This window comes from Schistocerca cancellata, chromosome 5 (assembly GCF_023864275.1).
Source record: "Schistocerca cancellata isolate TAMUIC-IGC-003103 chromosome 5, iqSchCanc2.1, whole genome shotgun sequence".
Lineage (NCBI taxonomy): Eukaryota > Metazoa > Arthropoda > Insecta > Orthoptera > Acrididae > Schistocerca > Schistocerca cancellata.
Window position 1 is genome coordinate 129,121,061 of NC_064630.1, and position 24,484 is coordinate 129,145,544.

General features: G+C 41.8%; 1 protein-coding gene across 1 annotated transcript; it reads left to right on the plus strand.

Moving 5' to 3' along the window:
• The first annotated feature begins 1,468 nt into the window (after positions 1 to 1,468).
• LOC126187426 (protein FAM98B-like) lies at positions 1,469 to 19,032 on the plus strand. Its single transcript, XM_049928498.1, has 2 exons — positions 1,469 to 1,604; positions 18,663 to 19,032. Exons 1-2 carry the CDS (start codon positions 1,590 to 1,592, stop codon positions 18,933 to 18,935), a joined length of 288 nt encoding a protein of 95 aa, XP_049784455.1. The 5' UTR covers positions 1,469 to 1,589; the 3' UTR covers positions 18,936 to 19,032.
• The last annotated feature ends 5,452 nt before the right edge of the window (positions 19,033 to 24,484 follow it).

A 24,484-nucleotide genomic window follows, 5' to 3' on the forward strand; every position in this document is an offset into this window, starting at 1 on the left:
ACTGGTTCCCAGGTAAATGCCGTGTTTCTTGACTTCCACCAGGCATTTGATACAGTTCCCCACAGTCGTTTAACGAACAAAGTAAGAGCATATCGACTATCAGACCAATTGTGTGATTGGATTGAAGAGTATCTAGATAACAGAACGCAGCATGTCATTCTCAATGTAGAGAAGTCTTCCGAAGTAAGAATGCCGCAGGGGAGTGTCATAGGACTGTTGCTATTCACAATATACGTAAATGACCTTGTGGATAACATCGGAAGTTCACTGAGGCTTTTTGCGGATGATGCTGTAGTATATCGAGAGGTTAGAACAATGGAAAATCGTGCTGAAATGCAGGAGGTTCTGCAACGAAATGACGCATAGTGCAGGGAATGGCAATTGAATCTCAATGTAGACAAGTGTAATGTGCTGCGAATACGTAGAAAGAAAGATACTTTATCATTTAGCTACAATATAGCAGGTCAGCAACTGGAAGCAGTTAATTCCATAAATTATCTGGGAGTAGGCATTAGGAATAACTTAAAATGGAATGACTATATAAAATTAAATCGTCAGTAAAGCAGATTCCAGACTGAGATTCATTGGAAGAATCCTGAGGAAATGCAATCCGAAAACAAAGGAAGTAGGTTACAGTAGACTTGTTCGCCCACTGCTTGAATACTGCTCACCGGTGTGGGATCCGTACCAGATAGAGTTGATAGAACGCTTCGTTACAGGATCATTTAGTAATCGCGAAAGCGTTACGGAGATGATAGATAAACTCCAGTGGAAGACTGCAAGAGAGACGCTCAGTAGCTCGGTACGGGCTTTTGTTGAAGTTTCGAGAACATACCTTTACCGAGGAGTCAAGCAGTATATTGCTCCCTCCTACGTATATCTCGCGAAGAGATCATGAGGATAAAATCAGAGAGATTAGAGCCCACACAGAGGCATACCGACAACCTTTCTTTCCACGAACAATACGAGACTGGAATAGAAGGGAGAACCGATAGAGGTACTCAAAGTACCGTCCGTCACACACCGTCAGGTGGCTTGCGGAGTATGGATGTAGATGTAGATGTAGAAGGAAGAGTACCGAAGTTTTTAAAAGTTTCATAAGAGGTGGCAACGCGGTTTTTCCCGTGCGGTGACTTCTCAAAGTCTTGACAAAGCTGTTCTCTGCGTGAACATGCTGCGTCAGCCGCCTCTAACAGCCGCTGATCTGTACCGCTCACATTCCTCAGAACTGCTGGTCACTGCGAGGATGCGCACTTTCTGGGTGGACGGCGGCAGTTGAGCCACCTCGGCCAGGTTCAAGGCCACAGCCAGAGACTTCTGCCAGGACCAGGTGGGAGAGAGGGAGACACTCGAGTGTCCACTCTGCGCTGGGCGCTTCTGTCACTGGTGTGTGTGTGTGTGTGTGTGTGTGTGTGTGTGTGTGTGTGGAGGGACGCAGTGGGCGGAGCCAAGGGCCCAGTCATTCCGAACGCAATCGCCCGCCGCGTCCTGGTCGCCAGAGTATTTAAGGCCCCACGATGCGATGTCGGCGACAGACTTGTGGAGACCACCAGTGACGCCACAAGAGCCGAAACTGCGGGACGACCACAATGCTGCGCTTATCGGTGAGTGCCTCATCTGCTCCTGAGCGCGCAGCGCAAAACTAACGTCGGCCTTAGTGTACTTTATACCACTAAATTTACATCTATACCTTTTTAGACATCGCGTACTGTATGGCACAGGACACGATTTAGAATGACGTGTATGAAAACGTACTTCTGTTCCGATCACTAGTGTAGTGTGAACAGAATGGCGGATTATTTGTCACTGTAGGGGCTGCTATTTAGTCTAATCTTATCTGCACATTCCGCAGGGAAGCCCTATATCAAGGCTTAAGTGAAATTTCTGGGGATGTTCCAGAGGCAAGACGCAATCAATACCTTCACTGCGCGATAACGACGGTGAAGTCACTGATGGCAGTGCCACTAAAGCAGAGTTATTAAACACGGTTTTCCGAAACTCCTTCACCAAAGAAGACAAAGTAAATATTCCTGAATTCCAATCAAGAACAACTGCCAAGATGACAAACATAGAAGTAGATATCCTCTGAGTAACGAAGCAGCTTAAATCACTTAATAAAGGCAAGGCCTCCGGTCCAGATTGTACACCAGTCAGGTTCCTCTCAGAGTATGCTGATAAAACAGCTCCATATTTAGCAATTATATACAACCACTCGCTCACAGAAAGATCCGTACCTAAAGACTGGAAAATTGCTCAAGTCACATCAATACCCAAAAAGGGAAGTAGGAGTAAATCGCTGAATCACAGGCCTATATCACTAACGTCGATTTGCAGTAGGGTTTTGGAACATAGACTGTATTCGAACATTATGAAGTACCGCGAAGAAAACGATTTCTTGACACATAGTCAGCACGGTTTCAGAAAATGTCGTTCATGTGAAACACAACGAGCTCTTTATACTCATGTAATAAGTGCTATCGACAGGGGAGGTCAAATTGATTCCATATTTTTAGATTTCCAGAAGGCTTTCGACATCGTTCCTCACAAGCGTCTTCTAACCAAACTACGTGCCTACGGAGTATCGCCTCAGTTGTGTAACTGGATTCGTGATTTCCTGTCAGACCTTTCCTGTCAGAAATGTCACAGTTCATAATAACAGACGGAAAGTCATCGAGTAAAACACAAGTAATATCCGGCGTTCCCCAAGGAAGTGTTATAGGCTCTCCATTGTTCCTGATCTGTATTAACGACATAGGAGACAATCTCAGTAGCCGTCTTAGATTGTTTGCAGATGATGCTCTCATTTACCGTCTTGTAAAGTCATCAGATGATCAAAACGACTTGCAAAATGATTTAGATAAGATATCTGTATGGTGTGAAAAGTGGCAATTGACCCTGAAAAAGGAGAGGTCTGAAGTTATTCACATGAGTACTAAAGGAATTCAGCTAAATTTCGATTACGTGATAAGTTCCACAAATCTGAAGGCTGTAATTTCAACTAAATACTTAGGGATTACAATTACAAGTAACCTAAACTGGAACGATCACATAGTTAATATTGTGGGTAGAGCAAACCAAAGACTGCGATTTACTGGCAGAACACTTAGAAGGTGCACCAGGTCTACTAAAGAGACTGCTTTCACCACGCTTGTCCGCCCTATTCTGGAATATTGCTGTGCGGTGTGGGATTCGCATCAGATGGGACTGACGGATAACATCGAAAAAGTACAAAGAAGGGCAGCTCGTTTTGTATTATCGCGAAATAGGGGAGGTAGTGTCACAGACATGATGCGTGAACTGGAGTGGCAATCATTAAAACACAGTCGTTTTTCGTTGCGACGGGATCTTCTCATGAAATTTCAATCGCCAGTTTTCTCCTACGATTGGCACCCGTCTACATAGGGAGAAATGATCATCACGATAAAATAACAGAAATCAGGGCTCACACAGAAAAATTTAAGTGCTCGTTCTTCCCGCGTGCCGTTCGAGAGTGGAACGGTAGAGAGACAGCATGAAGGTGGTTCATTGCACCCTCTGCCAGGCACTTTATTGTGAATAGCAGAGTAATCACGTAGATGTAAATGTAGATAAGGTTCTTCGTATAATTCAATAAATTTTCCAAGGTTTATAATTCGCGCTCCCGCCAATGTTCGCTTGTATTCCCCTGTTAGCCCAACAGTACACGTTCGCACGCATATCAGCGATATGCCTAAGTAAGACAAGGAAGAGTTTGATACGTAAGGATGGACAAATATTTTCCACATCGATTCACAATCTTAGAGCGTAATTCATTACATACATTGATTTACAGAGCGTTTAGAACATTGAATGTTTGTCTCTAGAAATTTATTAGGATATACACCATTTATGTAAACATTTAATTGTAATAATAACAATACAGTGACGCTCAACGGCGTGGTGTAAGCCTTTCAATTGGACGCCACTTCGGCGACTGAGTGTCCTGACCCAACCACGTAGTCCGACCGGGGAGAGAGGACCTACAGTTTAACTTGGAATCCGTACCACATGTCTTTTCTGGCGATTCTTCACAACGTTGAGAGTTGGAGAGTAAGTTAAAGGCAGAATGATGTATTCCGTGCTCCACCGGAATTCGATCCCGCGACTATCCAGAAACACGTTTTACCGCTAGACTAGCAGGCCACAGCATTTTAAGTAACAACGGACTGGCAACTAAGCTAAAAACGAAAGAACGACCAACAGTTCATTTGAACTTGATTGCTATTTTTCTAATTTTAAATTTATTTTTCAGTATTTCTTAGCCTGCTTCATAGCATGAAGTGTTATAAAACACCTTGCAGACAAAATTGTAAGTAACGTTTGAACTTCGTTACTGGCGTGGAAAATATATGAAGTCGTTATCAAGCTGGAACTTTCTGGTGGATTAAAACTGTGTGCCGGGCCGAGACTCGAACTCGGGATGTTTGCTTTTCGCAGGCAAGTACTCTACCAACTGAGCTAACCAATCACGGTTCACGACTCGTCCTCACACCTTTCCTTCAGCCAGTACCTCGTCTCCCACGTTCCTCCCGCGAAAGACAGAAGTCCCAAGTTTGAGTCTCGGTCCGGCACTCAGTTTTAATTCGGCAGTAAGTTTCATATTAGCGCACACTCTGCTGCAGAGTGAAAATCTCATCCATTAACAAGCTATTTGTCAGAATACATCTCTAGATCGGTAAAAGAATCCTTATCACTCTTATATCCCTCGTAAGAAGAATATTATTTTCCGTTTGCAGCTGAACAGGCTGAACAGGCCACACTTTTAACACGAAGAAGCAAGACATCGGAATACTCCAACAGCAATATCAAAGGGAAAAATAGCGCGCTACGTCTCAGGTGGCCAACAAGATTTCTAGAGACAAATTTCGGACTAGAGAGTGGAAAGATAGAATATTGTTCAAGGGAAACGTATAGGCTCTCGCCTAAAACGATTGCCGGAAATATTGATGACTGAGGTCTTACCCAGCGTAAACTACAACGACACGTGCAGTTGATTTGGAAACTCTTACTAATTTTTGGAGATACTGCCAATGAATTTCATCAAAAAGGTTCTTTCGTTCTTTATGGTTGTGAGCATGTCTGTAGTATTTACCCACTTCGATGTTTCAGGGCCTTACTCCCTTCACAAAGAAAAAGTGAAATTTCTGCGGATAATATAATGTGAAAGTTACCCAAATACTTTAGAAAGCTTCTTTGAAGCCTGATCCTGTTAGATACAGCAAACATTCGACCTGACTAAACCATTCTGTCAGTCAGCGAACAAGCTCAAACGAATGTGATAACTAAAATGTTCTTCGCATTACACTATGTCTGTACTCGACCTCTGACGCGGTGGGTTTAAAGTAAGTTTACTAAAGATCCAGCAAAGACATTCTTCATATTCTGATCTCCATGGTGCTTTGTTACGGAAATTAATTATTCACAAGCGAACAAGTTCTATTTGTCACATTATTGTAGGTACTATTTCAAACACTTGAGCTGTCTCTAGGAAAAAATGTTTAACAATTTTTAAATGATTAAAATTGAACAGAGGAAGAAATCAAACATTGATTTTTCTCGACCTGAAGGTATCAGCGTGATAGTGTTACGGAGATGTTTAGCAAACTCAAGTGGCAGACTCTTCAAGACAGCCGCTCTGCATCGCGGTGTAGCTTGCTGTCCAGGTTTCGAGAGGGTGCGTTTCTGGATGAGGTATCGAATATATTGCTTCCCCCTACATATACCTCCCGAGGAGATCACGATTGTAAAACTAGAGAGATTCGAGCGCGCACGGAGGCTTTCCGGCAGTCGTTCTTCCCGCGAACCATACGCGAGTGGAACAGGAAAGGGAGGTAATGACATTTGCACGTAAAGTGCCCTCCGCCACACACCGTTGGGTGGCTGCGGAGTATAAATGTAGATGAAGATGTAGATGTAGTGGTGAAATTCTTACGACTGGCAGGTTTAATGTTTCAATGTGTGCAACACAAAGTGATTGTGGGGATAGTTCTCCCATAATAATCTGACAGAACACAGTTACTAGTTAGTAACAGTAACAGACAGTGAAAATTTCCTAGTAACTCATATGTAGGTATTTGCTGAAAGTCCTGAGTACGAACCAAAAACTGCATGGAAGTTAACGAACTATTTTAAAAGGCTGACATATTTATACAGGAAATTACAGAGGTAGACAAAAATGAGGAGACATCAGAAACGCAAGATATTGCCATGCCTAATACGGTGTAGGAAAACCATTGGCATTCAGAACAGCTTCTAGTCATCTCAGAATAGATTAATACGGATCCTGTATGGTTTTCAAAGGATCATACTACTCTTCCTGTAAAACAGTGGCCAGTTCGGGTAAGCCGGCCGTGGTGGCAGAGCGGTTGTAGGCTCTTTAGTCCGGAACCGCGTGACTGCTGCGGTCGCAGGTTCGAATCCTGCCTCGGACATGGATGTGTGTGATGTCCTTAGGTTAGATAGGTTTAAGTAGTTCTAAGTTCTAGGGGACTGATGACCTCAAATGTTAATTCCCATAGTGCTCAGAGCCATTTGAGCCATTTTTGAATTCAGATAATGATGATGGAGTTGGATAGTGAACACGCATCCTTCGCTCCAAAGTAGGTCACAAAGGCTCAATAATATTGTGATTGTGGAGGCCAGGGGAGATGTGGGAATTCATCCTCGTGCTGATAAAACCAGTTCTGGACGATGCGAACTATGTGAACAGGGTCTTTGTCGTCTTGGAACAAGCGTCACCATTGGGGACCAAACACTGTGCAATGGGGTGGACTGGATCATCTAAAATGGTCACATAATCCTTGGCAATAATGCGGCCGTGAAGAGTAGCCATGGTACCCCTGGAATACCACGATATGCTTGCCCAAATCAACACCGAACTCTTGGGACGTAAACTCGGCCACAAGTTGGAAGCAGTTAGAGTTCAATTGGATCCTACCCAGTGCACTAAAAACTACACAGAATAGTGCTCTGGCCACGACTGACACCTGTAACGTTTTGAGGACATTGAATAGGTGAAACTTCTTGGCAGATTGAAACTGTGTGCCGGACCGAGACTCGAACTCGGGACCTTTGCCTTTCGCGGGCAAGTGCTCTACCATGCACAGATGCCGCTCGTGGTCAAATACAACAGTGCTCGGCTAGCATCTGCATTTATGTTCAAGCACGCATTTACTTGTGTAATTTCAAGAAACTGCTTTCTGTCGTACACAATGAAACTGGTCTGGAGTAAATATATGTAACACTCGATGACGTATCAACAGACTGCACTGACTTATGGAATTGTTAATTACATTGCTGAAGTTCAGGCAGTCACTAATTCACTAAAAACAGAGTATTTTCTTTGAAAATCATTACTTCATTATTAAACAGAAATCCAGTTAAAATGGCAGGACAGCGCGAACTCGAGCAATATCGTAACTACTGCAGGAGCCGCGTGTTACGTTGTTAGACGCAACGTTAGGCCAGAGGCGTGTCAACAGTTGTGTGTCCAGGTGAAAGCTCTGTCCTTGGACAGGCCAGAGACCCAGCAGGGGTTTCCGGCGCACTCTTTGCCTCCATTGTAAATACAGCGTCATGCCAACACTGCTCAAAGCCTTTTTTGCGCGCGCTCATTACGTACGTGACTGGCGTGTGCCTATACTAACAACGTTTCTTTCCAGAACAGCACGGGACCTCTCCACGCTCTTTTGAAAAGATCCGATGCACATATATGATCCGAAGGTGTCCTGTAGCCCTATATATACATGCTAAACTTACGCATTTTTTCTGAGCGATGGACAGGAGCTACTTCGTTTGATTCAACTACAGTTGCAAGCCGCATTAGGCAGTGTTAAGTGTAATTTGCATTTCTAAAACTTAGTTCCAGCGAGGATCTTATTCCCGACATCATGCTGCTAAAATATTAACCATTTGAATTCATCTTAGTTGCAGAAGGTCAGAGGGTATGCCTACAACGTTCGCCACCTGGTTTCGATACTTATTGCTGTCACGCAGCATTCATTTGCAGAACTGGCAGCGAACGCGCAACTGTAGGAATTAATCTGTTGAATTGCCTAATAGGGAAGTAGTGGTTTCGCTTTCGGTATCTCGCATTAACGGCCGTAGAGAAGTCGGCATAGCCTCCAACAACACTGTTTCTTGAAAACTTAGACTCAGGACAACACGCTGATCCGTCTGCAGGTTTTTTCCTCTTACAAGACTACGTTGTTTACTTCTGTAATCTGATTTTCACGTTAGTGGTTCATATCATGTAAATCTTGCCTCATTTTTGCTTTTCAAAACCGCATCATGATTTTTGATTTGCATATTTTAATGAAAATATTGTTCCACTGACACTTAAGTCGTATAAGACTTACATTGCATTCGGCTTACAATAGCATATCTTGCTGACAATACTTTCAATCTTTTCAGCTGCTTACCGATATTCAGCATATCCCACAGTATCGATAATTATTGTGAATTGGTCTATCAGGTTTCGAAGTCGAGTGTATTATGCGGCCATTTATAAATCACATCGTGCACAATTTAACAGTAGGCTTCATATTGCGTTACAGAGAATGAGCATGATGCAAAGAGAACCATCAGTTCAGTGATTTAATACATTTGGTGAAAACAATATTTCGAATTATTCCCATGGGTCGCTTCATTGAACGTCGCTCTGCAAATAAGTACTGCCATTTAAATGATACCTCCACATTTATAATCATTTGAAGAACAGCTGTAATTACTCTCGTACTTTACCAGACGAGTAAACGGTGACTACCCACACAAAATTCTTAAATGTGGTCAATAGTGCCGCTTTTTTTCTGCAATAAATTTCTGTGTCACGGAATGTAAAATGGCTTGTTCCACATCATTACGATTTATTGTGCAAAACGATCCATGGAACGAGAAACTAACTGACTAACTAACACACGTTTTGAACCTAACCCAGTCCTCGATACTGCATGAATTCCAACCGTTACAAACAGTTTCATTAAAGGCTAACACTTGGCATATATAGGAGTCCTGAGTATTAAATTTCCTCATTGTTCCAGTGCCGTAGCTTCAGTCCAATTGTGGATTACTAACGTTACATGTTGAATTTAACAGTATCCTTGGTTATAGCTGCGTTCAGACAATCACTGAAATGTGTATATGCTGAAGCAAGTATCAAGATTCACCTCTCTTGCTGGACTTCAGAGACTTCAAACACTGGTCGAAGAAAGTCATAATTTCAGTGCGATGTTTGTCTTATAAAAAGCTTTAGTTAACAGTTCTGCTGAATTTCGACCCCATGGTCATGATCAAATGTACATGAGCAGATAATGATGCACCGTACAGGGTGTTTTAAAATTCTACTTACAGGCTTCAATGTGTTGTACAGCGGTCTTAGTAATAAAGCTTTGATAAGGAACCTGTATTCGGAAATGAACCGTTCGATGTAACAAAAGTTTGAAGATAGGATCACTTCCAAATCTGCCACTTCACGGCACGCACTCAGCGGAGACAGTGGGCTATGGCCTGTGTGCTCTACAGGAGCTGCTCCACATTGCGACTATGCTGTTCGTTGCACATGCTGTATCTGCGACACATGCTTTCATACACAAGGTCCACAAACCCCAGTGCACATCCGTGAATCGTTACAGTCAACCCTCCTAGTCCCGAACGTACCAGTATCTCTCTTGTTGTAGTCGGACGAAAATGATGGACTGAAGCTATCCGACAAACGTTCTCGATACATGCCTTGTGCGGTATTAACTCACGTCCAGTAATATTTGGGGTTCTGACCGTGATCCTAATGGCTAGCTGTCGAGCTACAGGGTGAGAGACTTACTTCATCCACTTTCGCACAGAAAAACTAAACCGTACTTGGCGTAACTGTAATTAGTTACTACCAAATTAGTCGTAAAAGTGGCTGAGGTTCCTCTTCAAACAATGGAAAAGACGCCTAACTGTATCACACTCACTCCTTTGACGATACTGACAAATTTTAAAGGTCATGCACTTCAGAAAAGTTGCGGACGATTTCACATTCCTGTTCCAAAATAATATTTCAATCAATTGGCTGTTAAACATTTCATAATTCAACTTCGGGAATTTCAGGCTCAGAAATTTTTCATTGCGTGTTCACTCGACCGACTTAACGTAACTCGGCAGTGCACTGACCACCGGAAAAGGCAGAAAGTTCTAGAAAGTAAGGCGCGCCAACACCTGCTGCTTCGTAGCTCGCTACCAAGGATATCGATCATGTTATCCTTACAGCAGCTGTGCCATTACATTCCGTCCCGTGAAGCGGGAGATTTGAAAATAATCCGATTTTACAACTTATTTTATACTCAAACGGTACATTTCTGGACAAGGGTTTCTTATCAAAATCGCATCTACTAACTCCATTCTACAACGCCCAGAAATCTGTAATGAAATTTGTGAAACAACCTCTGTGTGCTCCTGGTAAATCGTACATCAGCTAGGGTTGAGTTCAGTACCTGGCGTCTTTTCTTCCTCAGACGTGAAATAATGTGTCGTATTCTGTCTTATTGGGTTCCTGATGTTATCGTGCGGTGGAATATTGCAACCAAGTCTGACAGCTACATAGATTCACGATAACAACGGCTTCATTACAGGAACCAGGCCGATTGAACCATGCTTTCACGCTACTATGTAACGTAAAACAAAGCATGGCACTAAATGTCCATCACATAGCCCTTTGACTTCAAACTAGTCTTCAAGGTCGCCAATGCTTGTATAGCACTACCTCTGTATATTACGAAGTTGTTTGTTACTTTGACACATATCAATATCAAAATATTACGCAGTTTCATTTTAACAACCGATGTAAATAAAGACGTCAGATGTTAAGACGTCAGTCTTTGACAGCAGTTGTAGTCTTCTACCAATCGGGAAATTTCCTGCTGTCACAGTATACTGCTGGAGTCACGTACAGGAGCAAACGTATTCCGATGGACAATGAATCCCAATGGTTATTTCCCTGGCGCCTGAGGTGACTCTTGCACAATCAAGTCTCACTATTGCCTCTCCAGTCACAAAGTGTGGAATGACTCTCCGTCCGCCGGCCGGTGTGGGCCAGCGGTTCTAGGCGCGTCAGTCTGGAACCGCGCGACCGCTACGGTCGCAGGTTCCGATCCTGCCTCGGGCATGGATGTGTGTGATGTCCTTAGGTTAGTTAGGTTTAAGTAGTTCTACGTTCTAGGGGACTGATGATCTCGGATGTTAAGTCCCATAGTGCCCAGAGCCATTTAAACTCTGTCCTGAATAGCGTCACTTACATTAATGGCACATCTAACCATTCTCCCTGTGGTTCTTACACTTCTTGCATCCACTACTCACACCGTTGAAACTATGTTTCTAAGTTCAATTTAATTTTGTACATGTAATTCTCACCTCATTCGGGAATATTACAGACTTTTCCCGTATTTACTCCTGGAGACGGAAGAAACAATCACTTGAAAAAGAAGTAATATTTTAATTCATGAGGCAGAAGAAAAAACACGAACCTGAGAAGAATTAAGACAGTAGGCTACGGAGAATAATGGCTATGTTTTACCAGACATTCCGCAGTTTTAGATGGAAAAATTGCTGCGTCCATATTTACACATTGGGCCACTGAACCCTTCCAAAATATACGTTGCGGGATCATATTCTAAATGGCTCAAATGGTAGAGTCATTTAAGCCATTTAGAATATATCCTGCAACGTACATTTTAGAAGGGTTCAGTGGCCCAATGTGTAAATATGGACGCAGCACTATGGCACTTAACATCTGAGGTCATCAGTTCCCTAGACCTAGAACTAATAAAACCTAACTAACCTAAGGACATCATACACATCCATGCCCGAGGCAGGATTCGAACCTGCGACCGTAGCAGCAGCGCGGTTCCGGACTGAAGCACCTAGAACCGCTCGGCCACAGCGGCCGGCAGGATCATATTCTAAGCCGAAACATTACTCCATGCCTAAGAAAAGGATTCTCTCGAACAAACCACTAACACATCAGAAAAGAAATATTGGTACGAACCAGATATTCTTTTTAGTCGCAGTATGTTTCAGTGGGTGATACAGGGGAACAAGAAGATCCTGCTTTCCTAGAATTAGAAAAGCGTTCGAAGAATTTTTGACCGATGGATCCAACAGTGTTATGCTGGACAGAGAATGTTGATCAAAAGCGAACGAAACACCGTGTGTGCTGCAACGAAACTTAATAGGACCTCAATTGTTCTCATTGTACTTAGATTTATCAGGTAGAGTTAGCGGCTAACTCAAGATGCTGTTTAACATCATTTAGATATCTGTGAGTAACACTGTTCGGTGATATAAATTGAGACGAACATCCGAAATCACTTGTAGTGGAGGAGAAAGGAACCCTGATTTCTGGAGAGGATCATAGGAAAGTGTAGTTCACCTCTCAAGGAAACGTTGCTGCAACACATTCTAGAGTGTTGCTGCCATATTTGAAGTCTTTGTGAAATACACAGTGGTCATCGAAGGAATTCAGACACGGGTTGCTACGAACCTAACAGGTCGATATTGCCCATATGAAAATTAACAGAAATGCTCATTGAATTGAAATCGGAATGTTATCACTGCTAGTATACGTCCACAGCATAAGAGGAATTTTGTTCCTGTGATGATGCTGTTGTTATCGTAGAGAATGACGTCACTTTATGCAGCTAGGCAGCCGCGTCGGTCAGAATGGGTTGCGATATGCGGTAGCAAGCGTCCTCTCCCGCTCAAGCGAGTAATTTCAAATCACGAGACGCCTTAGGAAGGAAAAATACAGTATACTGGATGTATACGACGAGTTACCTCCCATTTGCTCTCAAACGCTTTCGCAGTACGCTGTTTACAAGCGTTTCAGCATTTTTCTATGCTGATACAGGTGAATTACGTAATGGTCTATCTTTCTTAAACAGTTCAAAACAGCCGTCAAGGCGTCTGAGTTTAAGGTATACACATTTTTCATCTCATGTGATAACGTTAAACCATAAATTCACGCTTCTCTCTCTTTCTAACAAGTGACACATTAAAATTAATTTTAGGCGCTCCATGTAAATAATAAGCACATAAATACGTCTTAATAGTTCACTGACGTAATACAGTCCATGCAGCTTTAAATCGCTCAAAACGAGTGAAATTACTTACTCTCGCATGTATTCACGTTGTAATTAACTAACGATGTAAAGTGCGACATTTTTTCCAAATCTTTACATCTAGAATACGTAACAGCGTGACCCAAAAAAAATGAATTTAATTTTTCACAGAGGACAGTTGCATCCTTTAAATTTGAAATAGATCACATTACGACAAAGATGTAACTGTATACATGCACTTAAAAACTAACTAACTCTTGAAAGCATCAAGCCCCAATTAAAATGCAAAATACGGCTATTTGTTGTATTTTCTCAGATGATTTAATCTAAATGTATAATGTTCGCCAGCAGTATAATGGATAAAGTATTACTGTGAACGTGTGATATAAATGCAGTTCCAGTGCATTTGTTTCGGCATGCTACCAAATATTATGATTTCGGGTGTCATTAGGTATTGTTTGTAATACATCTTGATTGAAACTGAAGGAATTAATAAAACTGACGATTAAAAGAGACCAGTTTTTTACTCAGTAAACCCTCATAAATGTCCCTATGCAACACTCAAGGCCAGATTACTGAATTGTTTGTTCATGAAATGTGTGTCTCCTCAAGGTCAGATTAATGTATTGTTTGTTCATGAAATGTGTCTCTCCTCATTTCGCTAGTCTGAAGTTTATCCATCAAAAATGTTATCTTACCTCCCATATGTCTGCCTTGTATGTTTGTGTGTGTGTAGATATCGAGGTCTTTACAGTCACACAGAGTGAGAGGGAGACATAAGAGGACTTTTTTCATTGGTTTGTTCTGCCAAGAACAACATGAAATAAATTATGTCTTCCTTCTCTCCTCCTCTATTTTTTCCATTAGTTTTTCATTCTTTCCATATGTTTTTCTCTTCTTTCTTCCGTCCATACGGCGCCTACCTTTTGCTTTGTTTTACCCTGGAAGCTCTTGAAACTTTTTACTATTGCGCTAAACTTTTCTTTCTCCTATTTCTTCCTCCATTATTTCCATTTTCACAGGCCTGCTTTAGCTTCTTTGATACGCGTCACTGAGTTTTTGGGGTTCTATCAAAGAAGTCAATTTTTTTGTCATCCTATTTTCATCTATCCATTTCAAGTGTTCGCAGAATACAACTCTTCTCTTCCTCGTTGGGTCTGATATTGATTCCATGTATTTACAAATTTTTTTATTACTTCTTCGTTTCCATGTCCAAGACATGGTTATTTTCCTTTCCATCTTTTAGATTTCACTTAATCGCATCTGATTTAATGGCTGTGCTGTAGTGCATGAGTTTCGTGTTTGTGGAAATAGATTTCTTGTTATACAGATTACTGATAGTTGAAAAGTCGCCTTCAGTTTCCTTGTCCTTGCTAAATAAGCTTCTTTGTTCAAAGTATTTTTCTGTATTATTTCAGCTACATGTTTAAATTTTATAGTCTTTTTTACTATCCCATAATCAGTTTCCATATATTTTGGTGCCTTCTTCGCATGTGTCACGTACTCTGTTTTTCCAAAGATTCACGTAGACTTGGAATTTTTTATTCTTGTTTGTTTCTTCTGCGACATAACAAACTCTGTTACATTATTATGATCACTCATGGGCCCTTTGGTGTCATTTAATTCACCTGTAACGGTAATTCCACAGTTTATAAGCATTACTTTAGACCTGATCGTACAGCTTAACGCGCAGTGTGCTAGCTTACGAAACTAGGAGGTAAGCCTGAAGCGTATCGAATCTTTGCGGTGTTGGTTTAGAACACTGGCCAGCCTGAGCGAGGTTTCCTGGCGGTACATCATTCACAGAGATGACGCGCACGACCTCCATCCCTCATGATTAACGACTGTGGCTACAGGAAGTACATCCGACCACAAAGTTAAAATCAAAACAAATTTGCCACCCACGGAAAGCAGAAGACCTCGTTCGACGCGATAAACGCTAGGAAAGAGAGCGAGAGAAGTGTTTGCTACCCCTGTAGGACCGCCACAGTTGCCTCACACACCGTTTTGGAACAGAGAGCCGTACTCTGCCAACGCGTCTTCGCTTTCCTGTTGCGAAAGCAAACATTCAAATGTAAATGCGCCACAATACTGATCTGTATGCGAGGGAAGCTAAAAGTCACTTACCCACTTTGTTTGCACCGGCGAATGGCGTGTAAAATCGCTGATCATTGTTGCCGTAATGTCAGCGATATATCTTTCGTGTCTGCAGTGACCGCTACAAGGCCTTCCGTTGGAATGTGGCCAGTTGCTGCGCCAGGAACAGCGAGAAACTGCGTCTCGTCAGGACAAACTTCGTTTCGTCTATCACCGTGAATAAGCACTCCTTTATTATCAATAATTCGAAGTTTATGTGCACCACAGCAAACATTTGAAGCTACTCGTGATTTATATAATAATCATCATCAAAGTTCTTATTTTTTTTTCTACCCCTCCCATAAATTACATAAGACCACTTAAGCCATGCCAGAGATACTATGTCCAGGAATGAGCTATTCATAGGAAGTGCACAAAATTCCTTTTAATAAGATGCAGATTGCGTCAAAACTCTAAACAGTTCAAATTAAAAGTATCATAAAAAGATGTAACCAATTAACAGAGCTTTATGCCTGCACATGGCAGCGTTCAGTTAGCAACTGCCTTTATCAATTCTCTTTCCTTGCTACGAACATGGATGCCCATGCATACGTGTAATTTGAATATCATTAGTTTTAATAATAACAGTAATAATAATGATTATTATTATTGTAACAACTTCTACCAGTATGGATTAACGCACTAACAAGACAGTACAATTGTAATAAGTACAGACGAGTGTAACAATTAATTAACATCAAGATTGCCAAACCCTGTTGAACAGCCAAACGAAACGCCGTGTTTTCTATCAGTTCTAAAACCAATTATTGTTAATATAAAGGAAATGGTGAATGAATACAAAGAAATTAATACCCGAAATTCTAAAGAAATATTAGAAAGTGCTGGTGCTCGTAAAAACTTGTCTCATCCAGCTAAAAATATTGTCGTCCTTAACGAAAGAAAAAAACAGGTGGCACTACTTGACAGAAGTATAAAACAATGACGAGAGTAAAACTGAAAAATGAGTGCATCAGGTACACAAATTTTCGTCAACAAAAAGCCGACATCGCTGACGATATATGAACTGGCAACTGAATGTTCAATTACACAGTTTAAAGACCACTTTAAAGGCTCTCGAAAGCTAAACGCGTTAGATACCTTACACCAACAGCCGTGAGCAGACCGATAGTAAAACAATATTACATTCTTTGGGGGATCCAAATCATCACTATACCAAATTGAAGAAACAGGAAATAGGACAAAAATTATGCAAAAGAATATCTGAGTTATCGACTTTCCATGGACTAAAGCACACACAGGAAATGACCTTGCAGACCATATGACAAAAGAGGCATCCATATCACGACAGAAACTTAGCTATATCAAATGTCAAAACATTCACTTAACAAATGTCACGAAAAGCATCTCTGGAAGAAAGGGAGAAAGAATAGCAAACACACTACAATAGGAATCATTACAAAATAATATTTTCTAACGGTGTACCGAAGACTGGCGATCAGACTACCGATCTCTTCCAATTTCACAACGGTGCTAACAGGACACAGAAAGCTGAAGGCTTACTATTATCGTTTCGGAGTAACAAACGACACTATGTGTCCATACACTGGATGTAATGAAACCGTTGATCAAATGTTACTGGAAAGTAGCAACTCGAGCAGGCAGAGAAACGTACTAACGAAAACTGTAATGATGAAAGGCGGAAACTGACCAGCTAACAAAACTGAACTAACACAACATTTTTTAAAAGACTTCTATAAGTTCTGTAATTCAATAGAATTTACAAATGTTTGATTTTCAGAGACCAGCTGCAAAACAAACTCTATGCAAATTTTAGGGCAAATTATGCAATATTTGAACTATCTTTTTTATGTCTACAACAAAAGTCCCTTTTTTTCCTAATTGGTGATCATTAAGTCACAAAAATGAACGCTAATGGCTTGAACTTGTCTTGGAGTTTTCCTTGACACGCTATTTGAGCCCCAAATCCCCAAGAGGAGTGTTTTTTTTATGTAGCTAAATGCAGGGAGAAACGAACTCAGTGTGGCAACTGCTGGCTTGGCCCGGAGGGGCGTTGCAGCCTACACCACACTTGAATGTGAAAGTGTTCGAGCGACGTAGCGCTGTGTTAACACATGCGGTCGCATTCTGACCTTCTCTGACCAGATTTATGGTTCCCACGGTTTCCTTAAACCGATCAAGATAGTTGCGAGGATCTATTCTTTCGAAATGATCCGATTGTTTTCCTTTCTCGACCCTTCCCAAGTGTGAGTTCGTGCTCCGTCTCTGATCACCACGTTGACGACAGGACGTTAACTCCTGATCATCTTTCCTTCCTTCCTTCCTTGAATGTAAAAGAATCGAAACACACGGAGCAGCTCGCAAGTGTCTTCATTCGGTGCCCTCTATGCTCACCTTTCACTCCCTCACGCATCCTATCCCATCTGAAAACTCTAATTTCACTTCCCAATGTTTTCTCTCTCATTTCCAACCTTAGAATCCTGCTGCATCTATAGAGATATATTACAAACGACTCCTACTCCTAAATAATTATATCTATCCGAACCCCTGATATCTACCCAAATATTTATCCATTGTATGAGTTCTAATTCTCCTCCTCCCTTGTACTATACCTCAAGCTCCTTCTCCAGTTTATGTCTTCCATTCCTCTTCGTGACATGACCTTGACCGCAGTCTAGCCCGCTACTCCATTCCCGTCTCCTACCATCACCTCTGCACACCTATCCTCATTTCCGTATTACAAGCTTCTTGACCATTTACTTATTCCTACACTATGATGTATGCACCCATGAAACTAACCTCCCCTCACCTAATGGTACATCTTACTTCTGATAGTCCTAATAATTTTAAAAAATGTATAGTGCTTACTTTAAAAGCAGCTTTATATTTCTGCACCATGATTTTATTTTTATTTCTATTTTATTTATATTCTTTTAAATTTAAAGAAGTGACAGTCTTTTTACACCATTACTATGCTATTTCGAGTTGTCATAAAAGTTATATGGGTATGATGCCATTTAATTTGCAAAGTAACTGGCACTGCATACTCTGGCATTTCACTCACGGTTACAGAGGCCTTTCTCTGGGTCTTCTCATGCATTGTTTCAAATTTATAAATGTTAAACCCATTTAGCTGAAGAGTAGGATGTATGTAGTAATGCTGACAGTCCACCCTCAGTCGATGTGGGGCTAGGGGACAAAAACAAAAATAAATGATAATGAATTAAAATATCCAATGATAGATGAAAAATTGATGACGATGAGGATATTACTTCTTACGAGTTTCAGATTGTAGCTACTTGAGATGGGGGTTGGATAGGAAGGATAATGTATGTCTTATAGTGCTGTCTGAACAGTCCATGTTAAGCTAAATGTTTAAATATAAGACTAAATTTGACAAATTCAGCATGCATTAATATGATGTGTTTATTGTTTCAGCTGTTGCTGCTAGGACTGCTAGCGGTGGTAGCCATGTGTGCTCCACCTCTTGACATGGCGCCTGCTGACGCACCACCACAGCCAGAAGGGAATGGAGAGTCCCTGAACACCGCCGAATCTGCATGGGGCGGCTGGGGAGGCGGCTGGGGCGGTCGCTGGGGAGGCGGCTGGGGAGGCTGGGGCGGCCGCGGCTGGGGAGGCGGATGGGGCGGCGGCCGCTGGGGAGGCGGCTGGGGCGGTCGCTGGGGAGGCGGCTGGGGGCACTGGGGCTGAGCGGCCTCTTCCCGTCCTCACACCTGCTGCACCGCGACGTCACCGCCTGTAACCTGTCATGCTTCTTATCTCAATAAAGTTCTCATCATATAAACTACTTCAGTGTTTTTTATTTGCCTTTTTTCCATCTCCTCTTCATGACATTTAAATGGAATGATGTTTTTTATTTGTATCAGAAGCATCAATATAAAGATACACACACAAATACAGAATATATATAACAAGTAAGTTAAAAATGTTCCGGTGCATGGAAGATTACATCATGGATCCCCAAACTGAGCAACCTCAAGAGCATTTGAAGGTGCTCAGAGAAGATCTTCATGAGTGCAGGTTGCAGGGCATTGTTAGCAGCAAAGCAAGTGGTCCATGGTAGTTGGTAGCGATGACTATAAATCAGAGTGTAGGCGATTGAGAGCATACCATGTAGTCCACTTGTCTTGGTGGGTAGGAGGCGGAGTTTTCAGATACTTAGGGCCAATGAGGATCCAGCAAAGCAAGTGGTCCAAGGTAGTTAGCGACTATAAACCCCAGTTTGTGGAGATTATATCTGAATTTTCCAGCTACAGAGTGTAGGCGACTGAGAGTATACCATGTAGTCCACTTCTCTTGGTGGGTAGGAGGAGTATTTTTCTGATGCGTAAGGCCAGTGAGGATCCATCGTAACTCGTGTTTCCCACATTTCCATTCTAGTTATGGTGTCGTTTGCAGAATGCTGTTAGTTTTCACAGAGCTTTTTCTGGCCCTTTATCTCTGGACACTTCGTATATGATAACATAATGGATTGCTTGCATTGGTGACAAGGTTTCTTCTTTCCACACTGACGTCAACCTCACGGTGCAAATGGTCTAGACTGCAGACATCTATCAATGTCTCATTCAGTACCTTGTAGACTTGTTTGGCGTGGCCTGATCTGCACGAGATGGGCGTATGTATACCACCGTGGAGTGGAAGCCTGAGAATACCACCATCCCATACTTGTAGCTGAGAACTCCATATCCCCACGATTATCCTCTTTAAGATGTAACTACGAGTATAATGCAGTTACGGCTATCATTGGTACAGAAAGTGATCTACAAGCTTCTGCACACACACACAGTACTCACCACTGTTAATGCAAGTAATAGAAACGCGTGTTTCGTCATCTTCTTCTCTCTGCAGCACTCATTCACTTCATTCCAAACCATTAACAGTCTGCACTGTATTGTGACCCTTCAAATAAAACAAATACATTTTCTGCTACATGAAAATGCTTGCCCTATCACTGAACTCATATAGGTACAATGATTTCTGCCTGCTCTCAAGTAAATCCCATCCTTCTTGACTCTTTCTTTATGCACTACAATACCCAAAAGAACAAAACTCATTCGTTTATTAGCCGGCCGGTGTGGTCAAACGGTTCTAAGTGCTTCAGTCTGGAATCGCGCGACCGCTACAGTCGCAGGTTCGAACCCTGCCTCGTGCATGGGTGTGTGTGATGTCCTTAGGTTCGTTAGGTTTAAGTAGTTGTGAGTTCTAGGCGACTGATGACCTCAGATGTTAAGTCCTGTAGTGCTCAGAGCCATTTGAAACACCATTCTTTCATTGATTTTCGAAATTTGCCATTATTTACCTCAGATATGACACCAATCAACAAGGATCCTTGTAACTTGTCATATACAAGACGACACGCAACTGCATCAGAATAAAACAAACATGGAGATCTGCTGAAATAAATTATGACTGCAATAAAGAAGAATTAACTGCTCAGTGGTAACTTAGTAAAAGGATGTGCACATAGGAACTACGATAAAAATTTAAGTATTTAATAAATTAAAATTAATATAATTCTTTTTAAGAATCAGTTTAGCTTAGGGGACCCAGACACTTCATATCTGCTATGCTCAACTTAAGCAACGTTTTCTTTGACATCACATTCACTACGAAGATAACGGTTTGGAGTAACATTGTGGGTACATTAGTCATCTTATGTTCTTAGAATGAAACAATTTAAATAACTGGGAAACTTAAAACGACTTTTTCCCCAACTTTGTAGGTACTAAATTTTTAGTTTTGGACCTATTTTGAAAAAGATATGAAAGCAATATCCTATAAGAACATCGGCAAGGGAACCTCCCCATCGCACCCCCCTTAGATTTAGATATAAGTTGGCACAGTGGATAGGCCTTGAAAAACTGAACACAGATTAATCAAGAGAACAGGAAGAAGTTGTGTGGAACTATGAAAAAAATAAGCTAAAAATACAAACTGAGTAGTCTATGCGCAACATATGCAACATAAAGAAGAGTGTGAGCTCAGGAGCGCCGTGGTCCCGTGGTTAGCGTGAGCAGCTACGGAACGAGTGGTCCTTGTTTCAAGACTTCCCTCGAGTGAAAAGATTATTTTTTTTATTTTCAGACAATTGTTATCTGTCCGTCCGTCCGTCCGATGCGAGGTAACTGCTCCGTGTTATGGGGATGCTACACCTAAACAAACATCAAAACACACGACGTCAGTCGACTACAGCGCACGGAAGAGAAAGTATTCCAGCTTCGAGGCTCCCTGATTGGCAGTTGACTGTTCGCTACTTTGGACGAGAGTGCATTAAATACGTGAGATGTATCCCGTGGGCAATATGAGTCCAGCAAATATAGCTCGAGACTTCAATAACATGGTCAATGAGTATTTTCCGAACTGTAAGGAATCGGAAAGTTACTTAAAGGATCGAACGATTGTTGAACATTTGTATGATTATTTCCTACATTTGTTGATAAACAGTACGTGTGGTGATGACGATACCTTGCACGTCCTTTCGTTTACTAATCGCACGGTTTTGCGGTGCGGTCGCAGAACACAGACACTAAACTTATTACAGTGAACAGAGACGTCAATGAACGAACGGACAGATCATAAGTTTGCGAAAATAAAGAAAGTAAAGTTCCGCAGCTGCTCTCGCTAACCACAGGCCCACGGCGCTCCTGAACTCACACTCTCCTTGATGTTGCCTATCTTGCGCATGGACTACTCAATTTGCATATATTGCTTATTTTTTTCATAGTTCCACACAACTTCTTCCTGTTTTTTCGATTGATCTGTGTTCAGTTTTTCAAGGCCTATCCACCGTGCAAACTTATAACTAAATCTGAGGGGGGTGCGATGGGGAGGTTCCCTTGTGAGAATTTAAGTTTTTTATCTCCAATAGTCCTCTCGAAAATATTGCTCATTTGTCAAAAAAGCGCATTGTCAGTCAACGGTATGTGAAGTTTCAACAACAGTTTAATGAAGCCCCAGACCCTAGGAACGATGTTCTAAGTCACTAGGCATTTTTTCAGCCATATGTCTTTTAACAGCTTTTATCCTTTGTATAGTTGCCTCTTCAGACCCTTTTGATTCTTCACAGCATTCCTCTTCCTCCTCTCATTTTCTATGAATGACATAGCACTGATGAGATATTTTCCAGATTATATGTCACTGAACTATTAATCTGATGTTAGCTCGCATGTCTAAGAGATTGCAGAAGAATGTTAACATTTCAATTGGAGCATGTCATGAAGTCCTGACATAGCATCTTGAAATGCATCGTGTTTCCGCTAAGTCCGTCCCACGGCACGTCAGTTAAGAACAGAAAGACTTCTGCCTCGCAATCTGGGAAGAACTTTTGGATCGCGCAAATGAGAGAGAGATGTTCCTCAAAAGAATCATAACTGGTGGTGGAACGTGGGCCTACGGCCATGATGCTGAGATCCCCGTTCAGTCTTCACAATGGGTCGGGAAACATTCTCCAAGGGCAAAAAGAGCTCGTCAGGTCAGGTCAGATGTCAAAGCCATGCTAATACTTTTGTCTGACTTTGAAGGATTAGTTTATCATGAATTCATACCACAGTGACAAACTGTTAATCGATGGTACTATCGGGACGTGTTGCAATTCTTGCGAAAAAATGTAAGAAGAAAATGGCCTGAAGTGTGGCGAGACAAGTCATGCTCTTGCATCACGATGGCGCACCCGCACGATCATCCCTGCTGGTGAGTGACTATTGCACAAAAAAAAAGAAATCACTGCCCTGCCTCATTCTCCGTGCTCTCCAGGCATGGCTCCTGCGGGCTTGTTTTTATTTCTAAAGTTGAAAATACCGTTGAAAGAACGAAGATTCGCAACGATAGACGAGATAAAAGAAAATTCGCAGACGGCGCTTCACACGATCCAGCAAGAGGCGTGCCAAGACTGCTTCTGGAAGTGGAAACGGCTTTTGGAGCGATGTATCAGTTGCGGAGGAGAGTATTTCGAAGGATACCATGCACAATAAGTGACAGGTAAGTGCATAAATATTTTGTGGAGAAAATCAGATAGCCCCAGTCCAGCTGTCACTGCTGGAGACTGTCTTGTAGGGCCAAACGCCTTACCATGCTGTCTTGAAGATTGTGTGTACAGGTCTACATCTATAGCTACATCTACATGATTACCCCGCAGTTCACAATTAAGTGCCTCGCAGCGGTTTCACCGAACCACCTTCAAGCTATTTCTCTTCCGTTCCACGAGATTCCTTATTTGAACTTTTTTCTATGTCCTCCGTCAGTACTATTTGATGGGGATCCCATACCGAGCAGCAGTACTCAAGAGGACGGACAAGCATAGCGTAGGCAGTGTCTTTAGTAGACTTGTTGCATCTTCCAAGTGTTCTACCAATAAATCGCAGTCTTTGGTTCGGTTTTGTAGCCTTTAGATTTGTGATTTATCGAGTTACCGAAATTCAGCGGATTCTTTTCAGTACTCATGTGGGTGACCTCATTTTTTCATTGTTTAGAATCAAGTTTTCGGACCATATAGTAAGTTTTTCTAAACCACTTTTCAATCGGTTTTGATCATCTGATGAATTTACAAAACGATAAATGACATCATCATCTTACAAACAATCTAAGGAAGTTGCTCATATTGTCTCACAAATCGTTTACATACATTAGGAACAGCAGAGGGCCTGTAATACTCCCTTGGGGAACGTCAAATATTACTTCTGTTTTTCTAGATGAGTTTCCGTCAATTACTACGAACCGTGATCTTTGTGATAGGTATTCGCGAATCCAGTCGCACAACTGAGACGATACTCCATAGGCTTGCAATTTGATTAGAAGTTACTTGTGACGAACGGTGACAAAAACATTCTGGAAATCTAAAAATATGGAATTAATTTGAAATCACCTGTTGATAGCAATCATTACTTCATTAGTATAAAGAGCTAGCTGTGTTGCACAAAAACGATATTTTGTTAATCCGTGTTGGCTATTTTTCAATATATCGTTTTCTGCGAAGTGATACATAATGTCTCAACACAGTATAAGTCCCAAAACCCTACTGTAAATCGCCGTTAGTGATATGCGTGTGTTATTCAGCGGATTGGTCCACTTTACTTTCTTGGGTATTGGTATGACCTGTTCAACCTTCCACTCTGCAGTTACGGATCTTTCGCTGAGCGAGCGGTTGTACGTTATTATTCAGTACGGAGCTATTATATCAACACACTTCGAAAGGAATTTAACTGGTATACAGACTGGATCGGAGGTTTGGACTCTATTAAGTG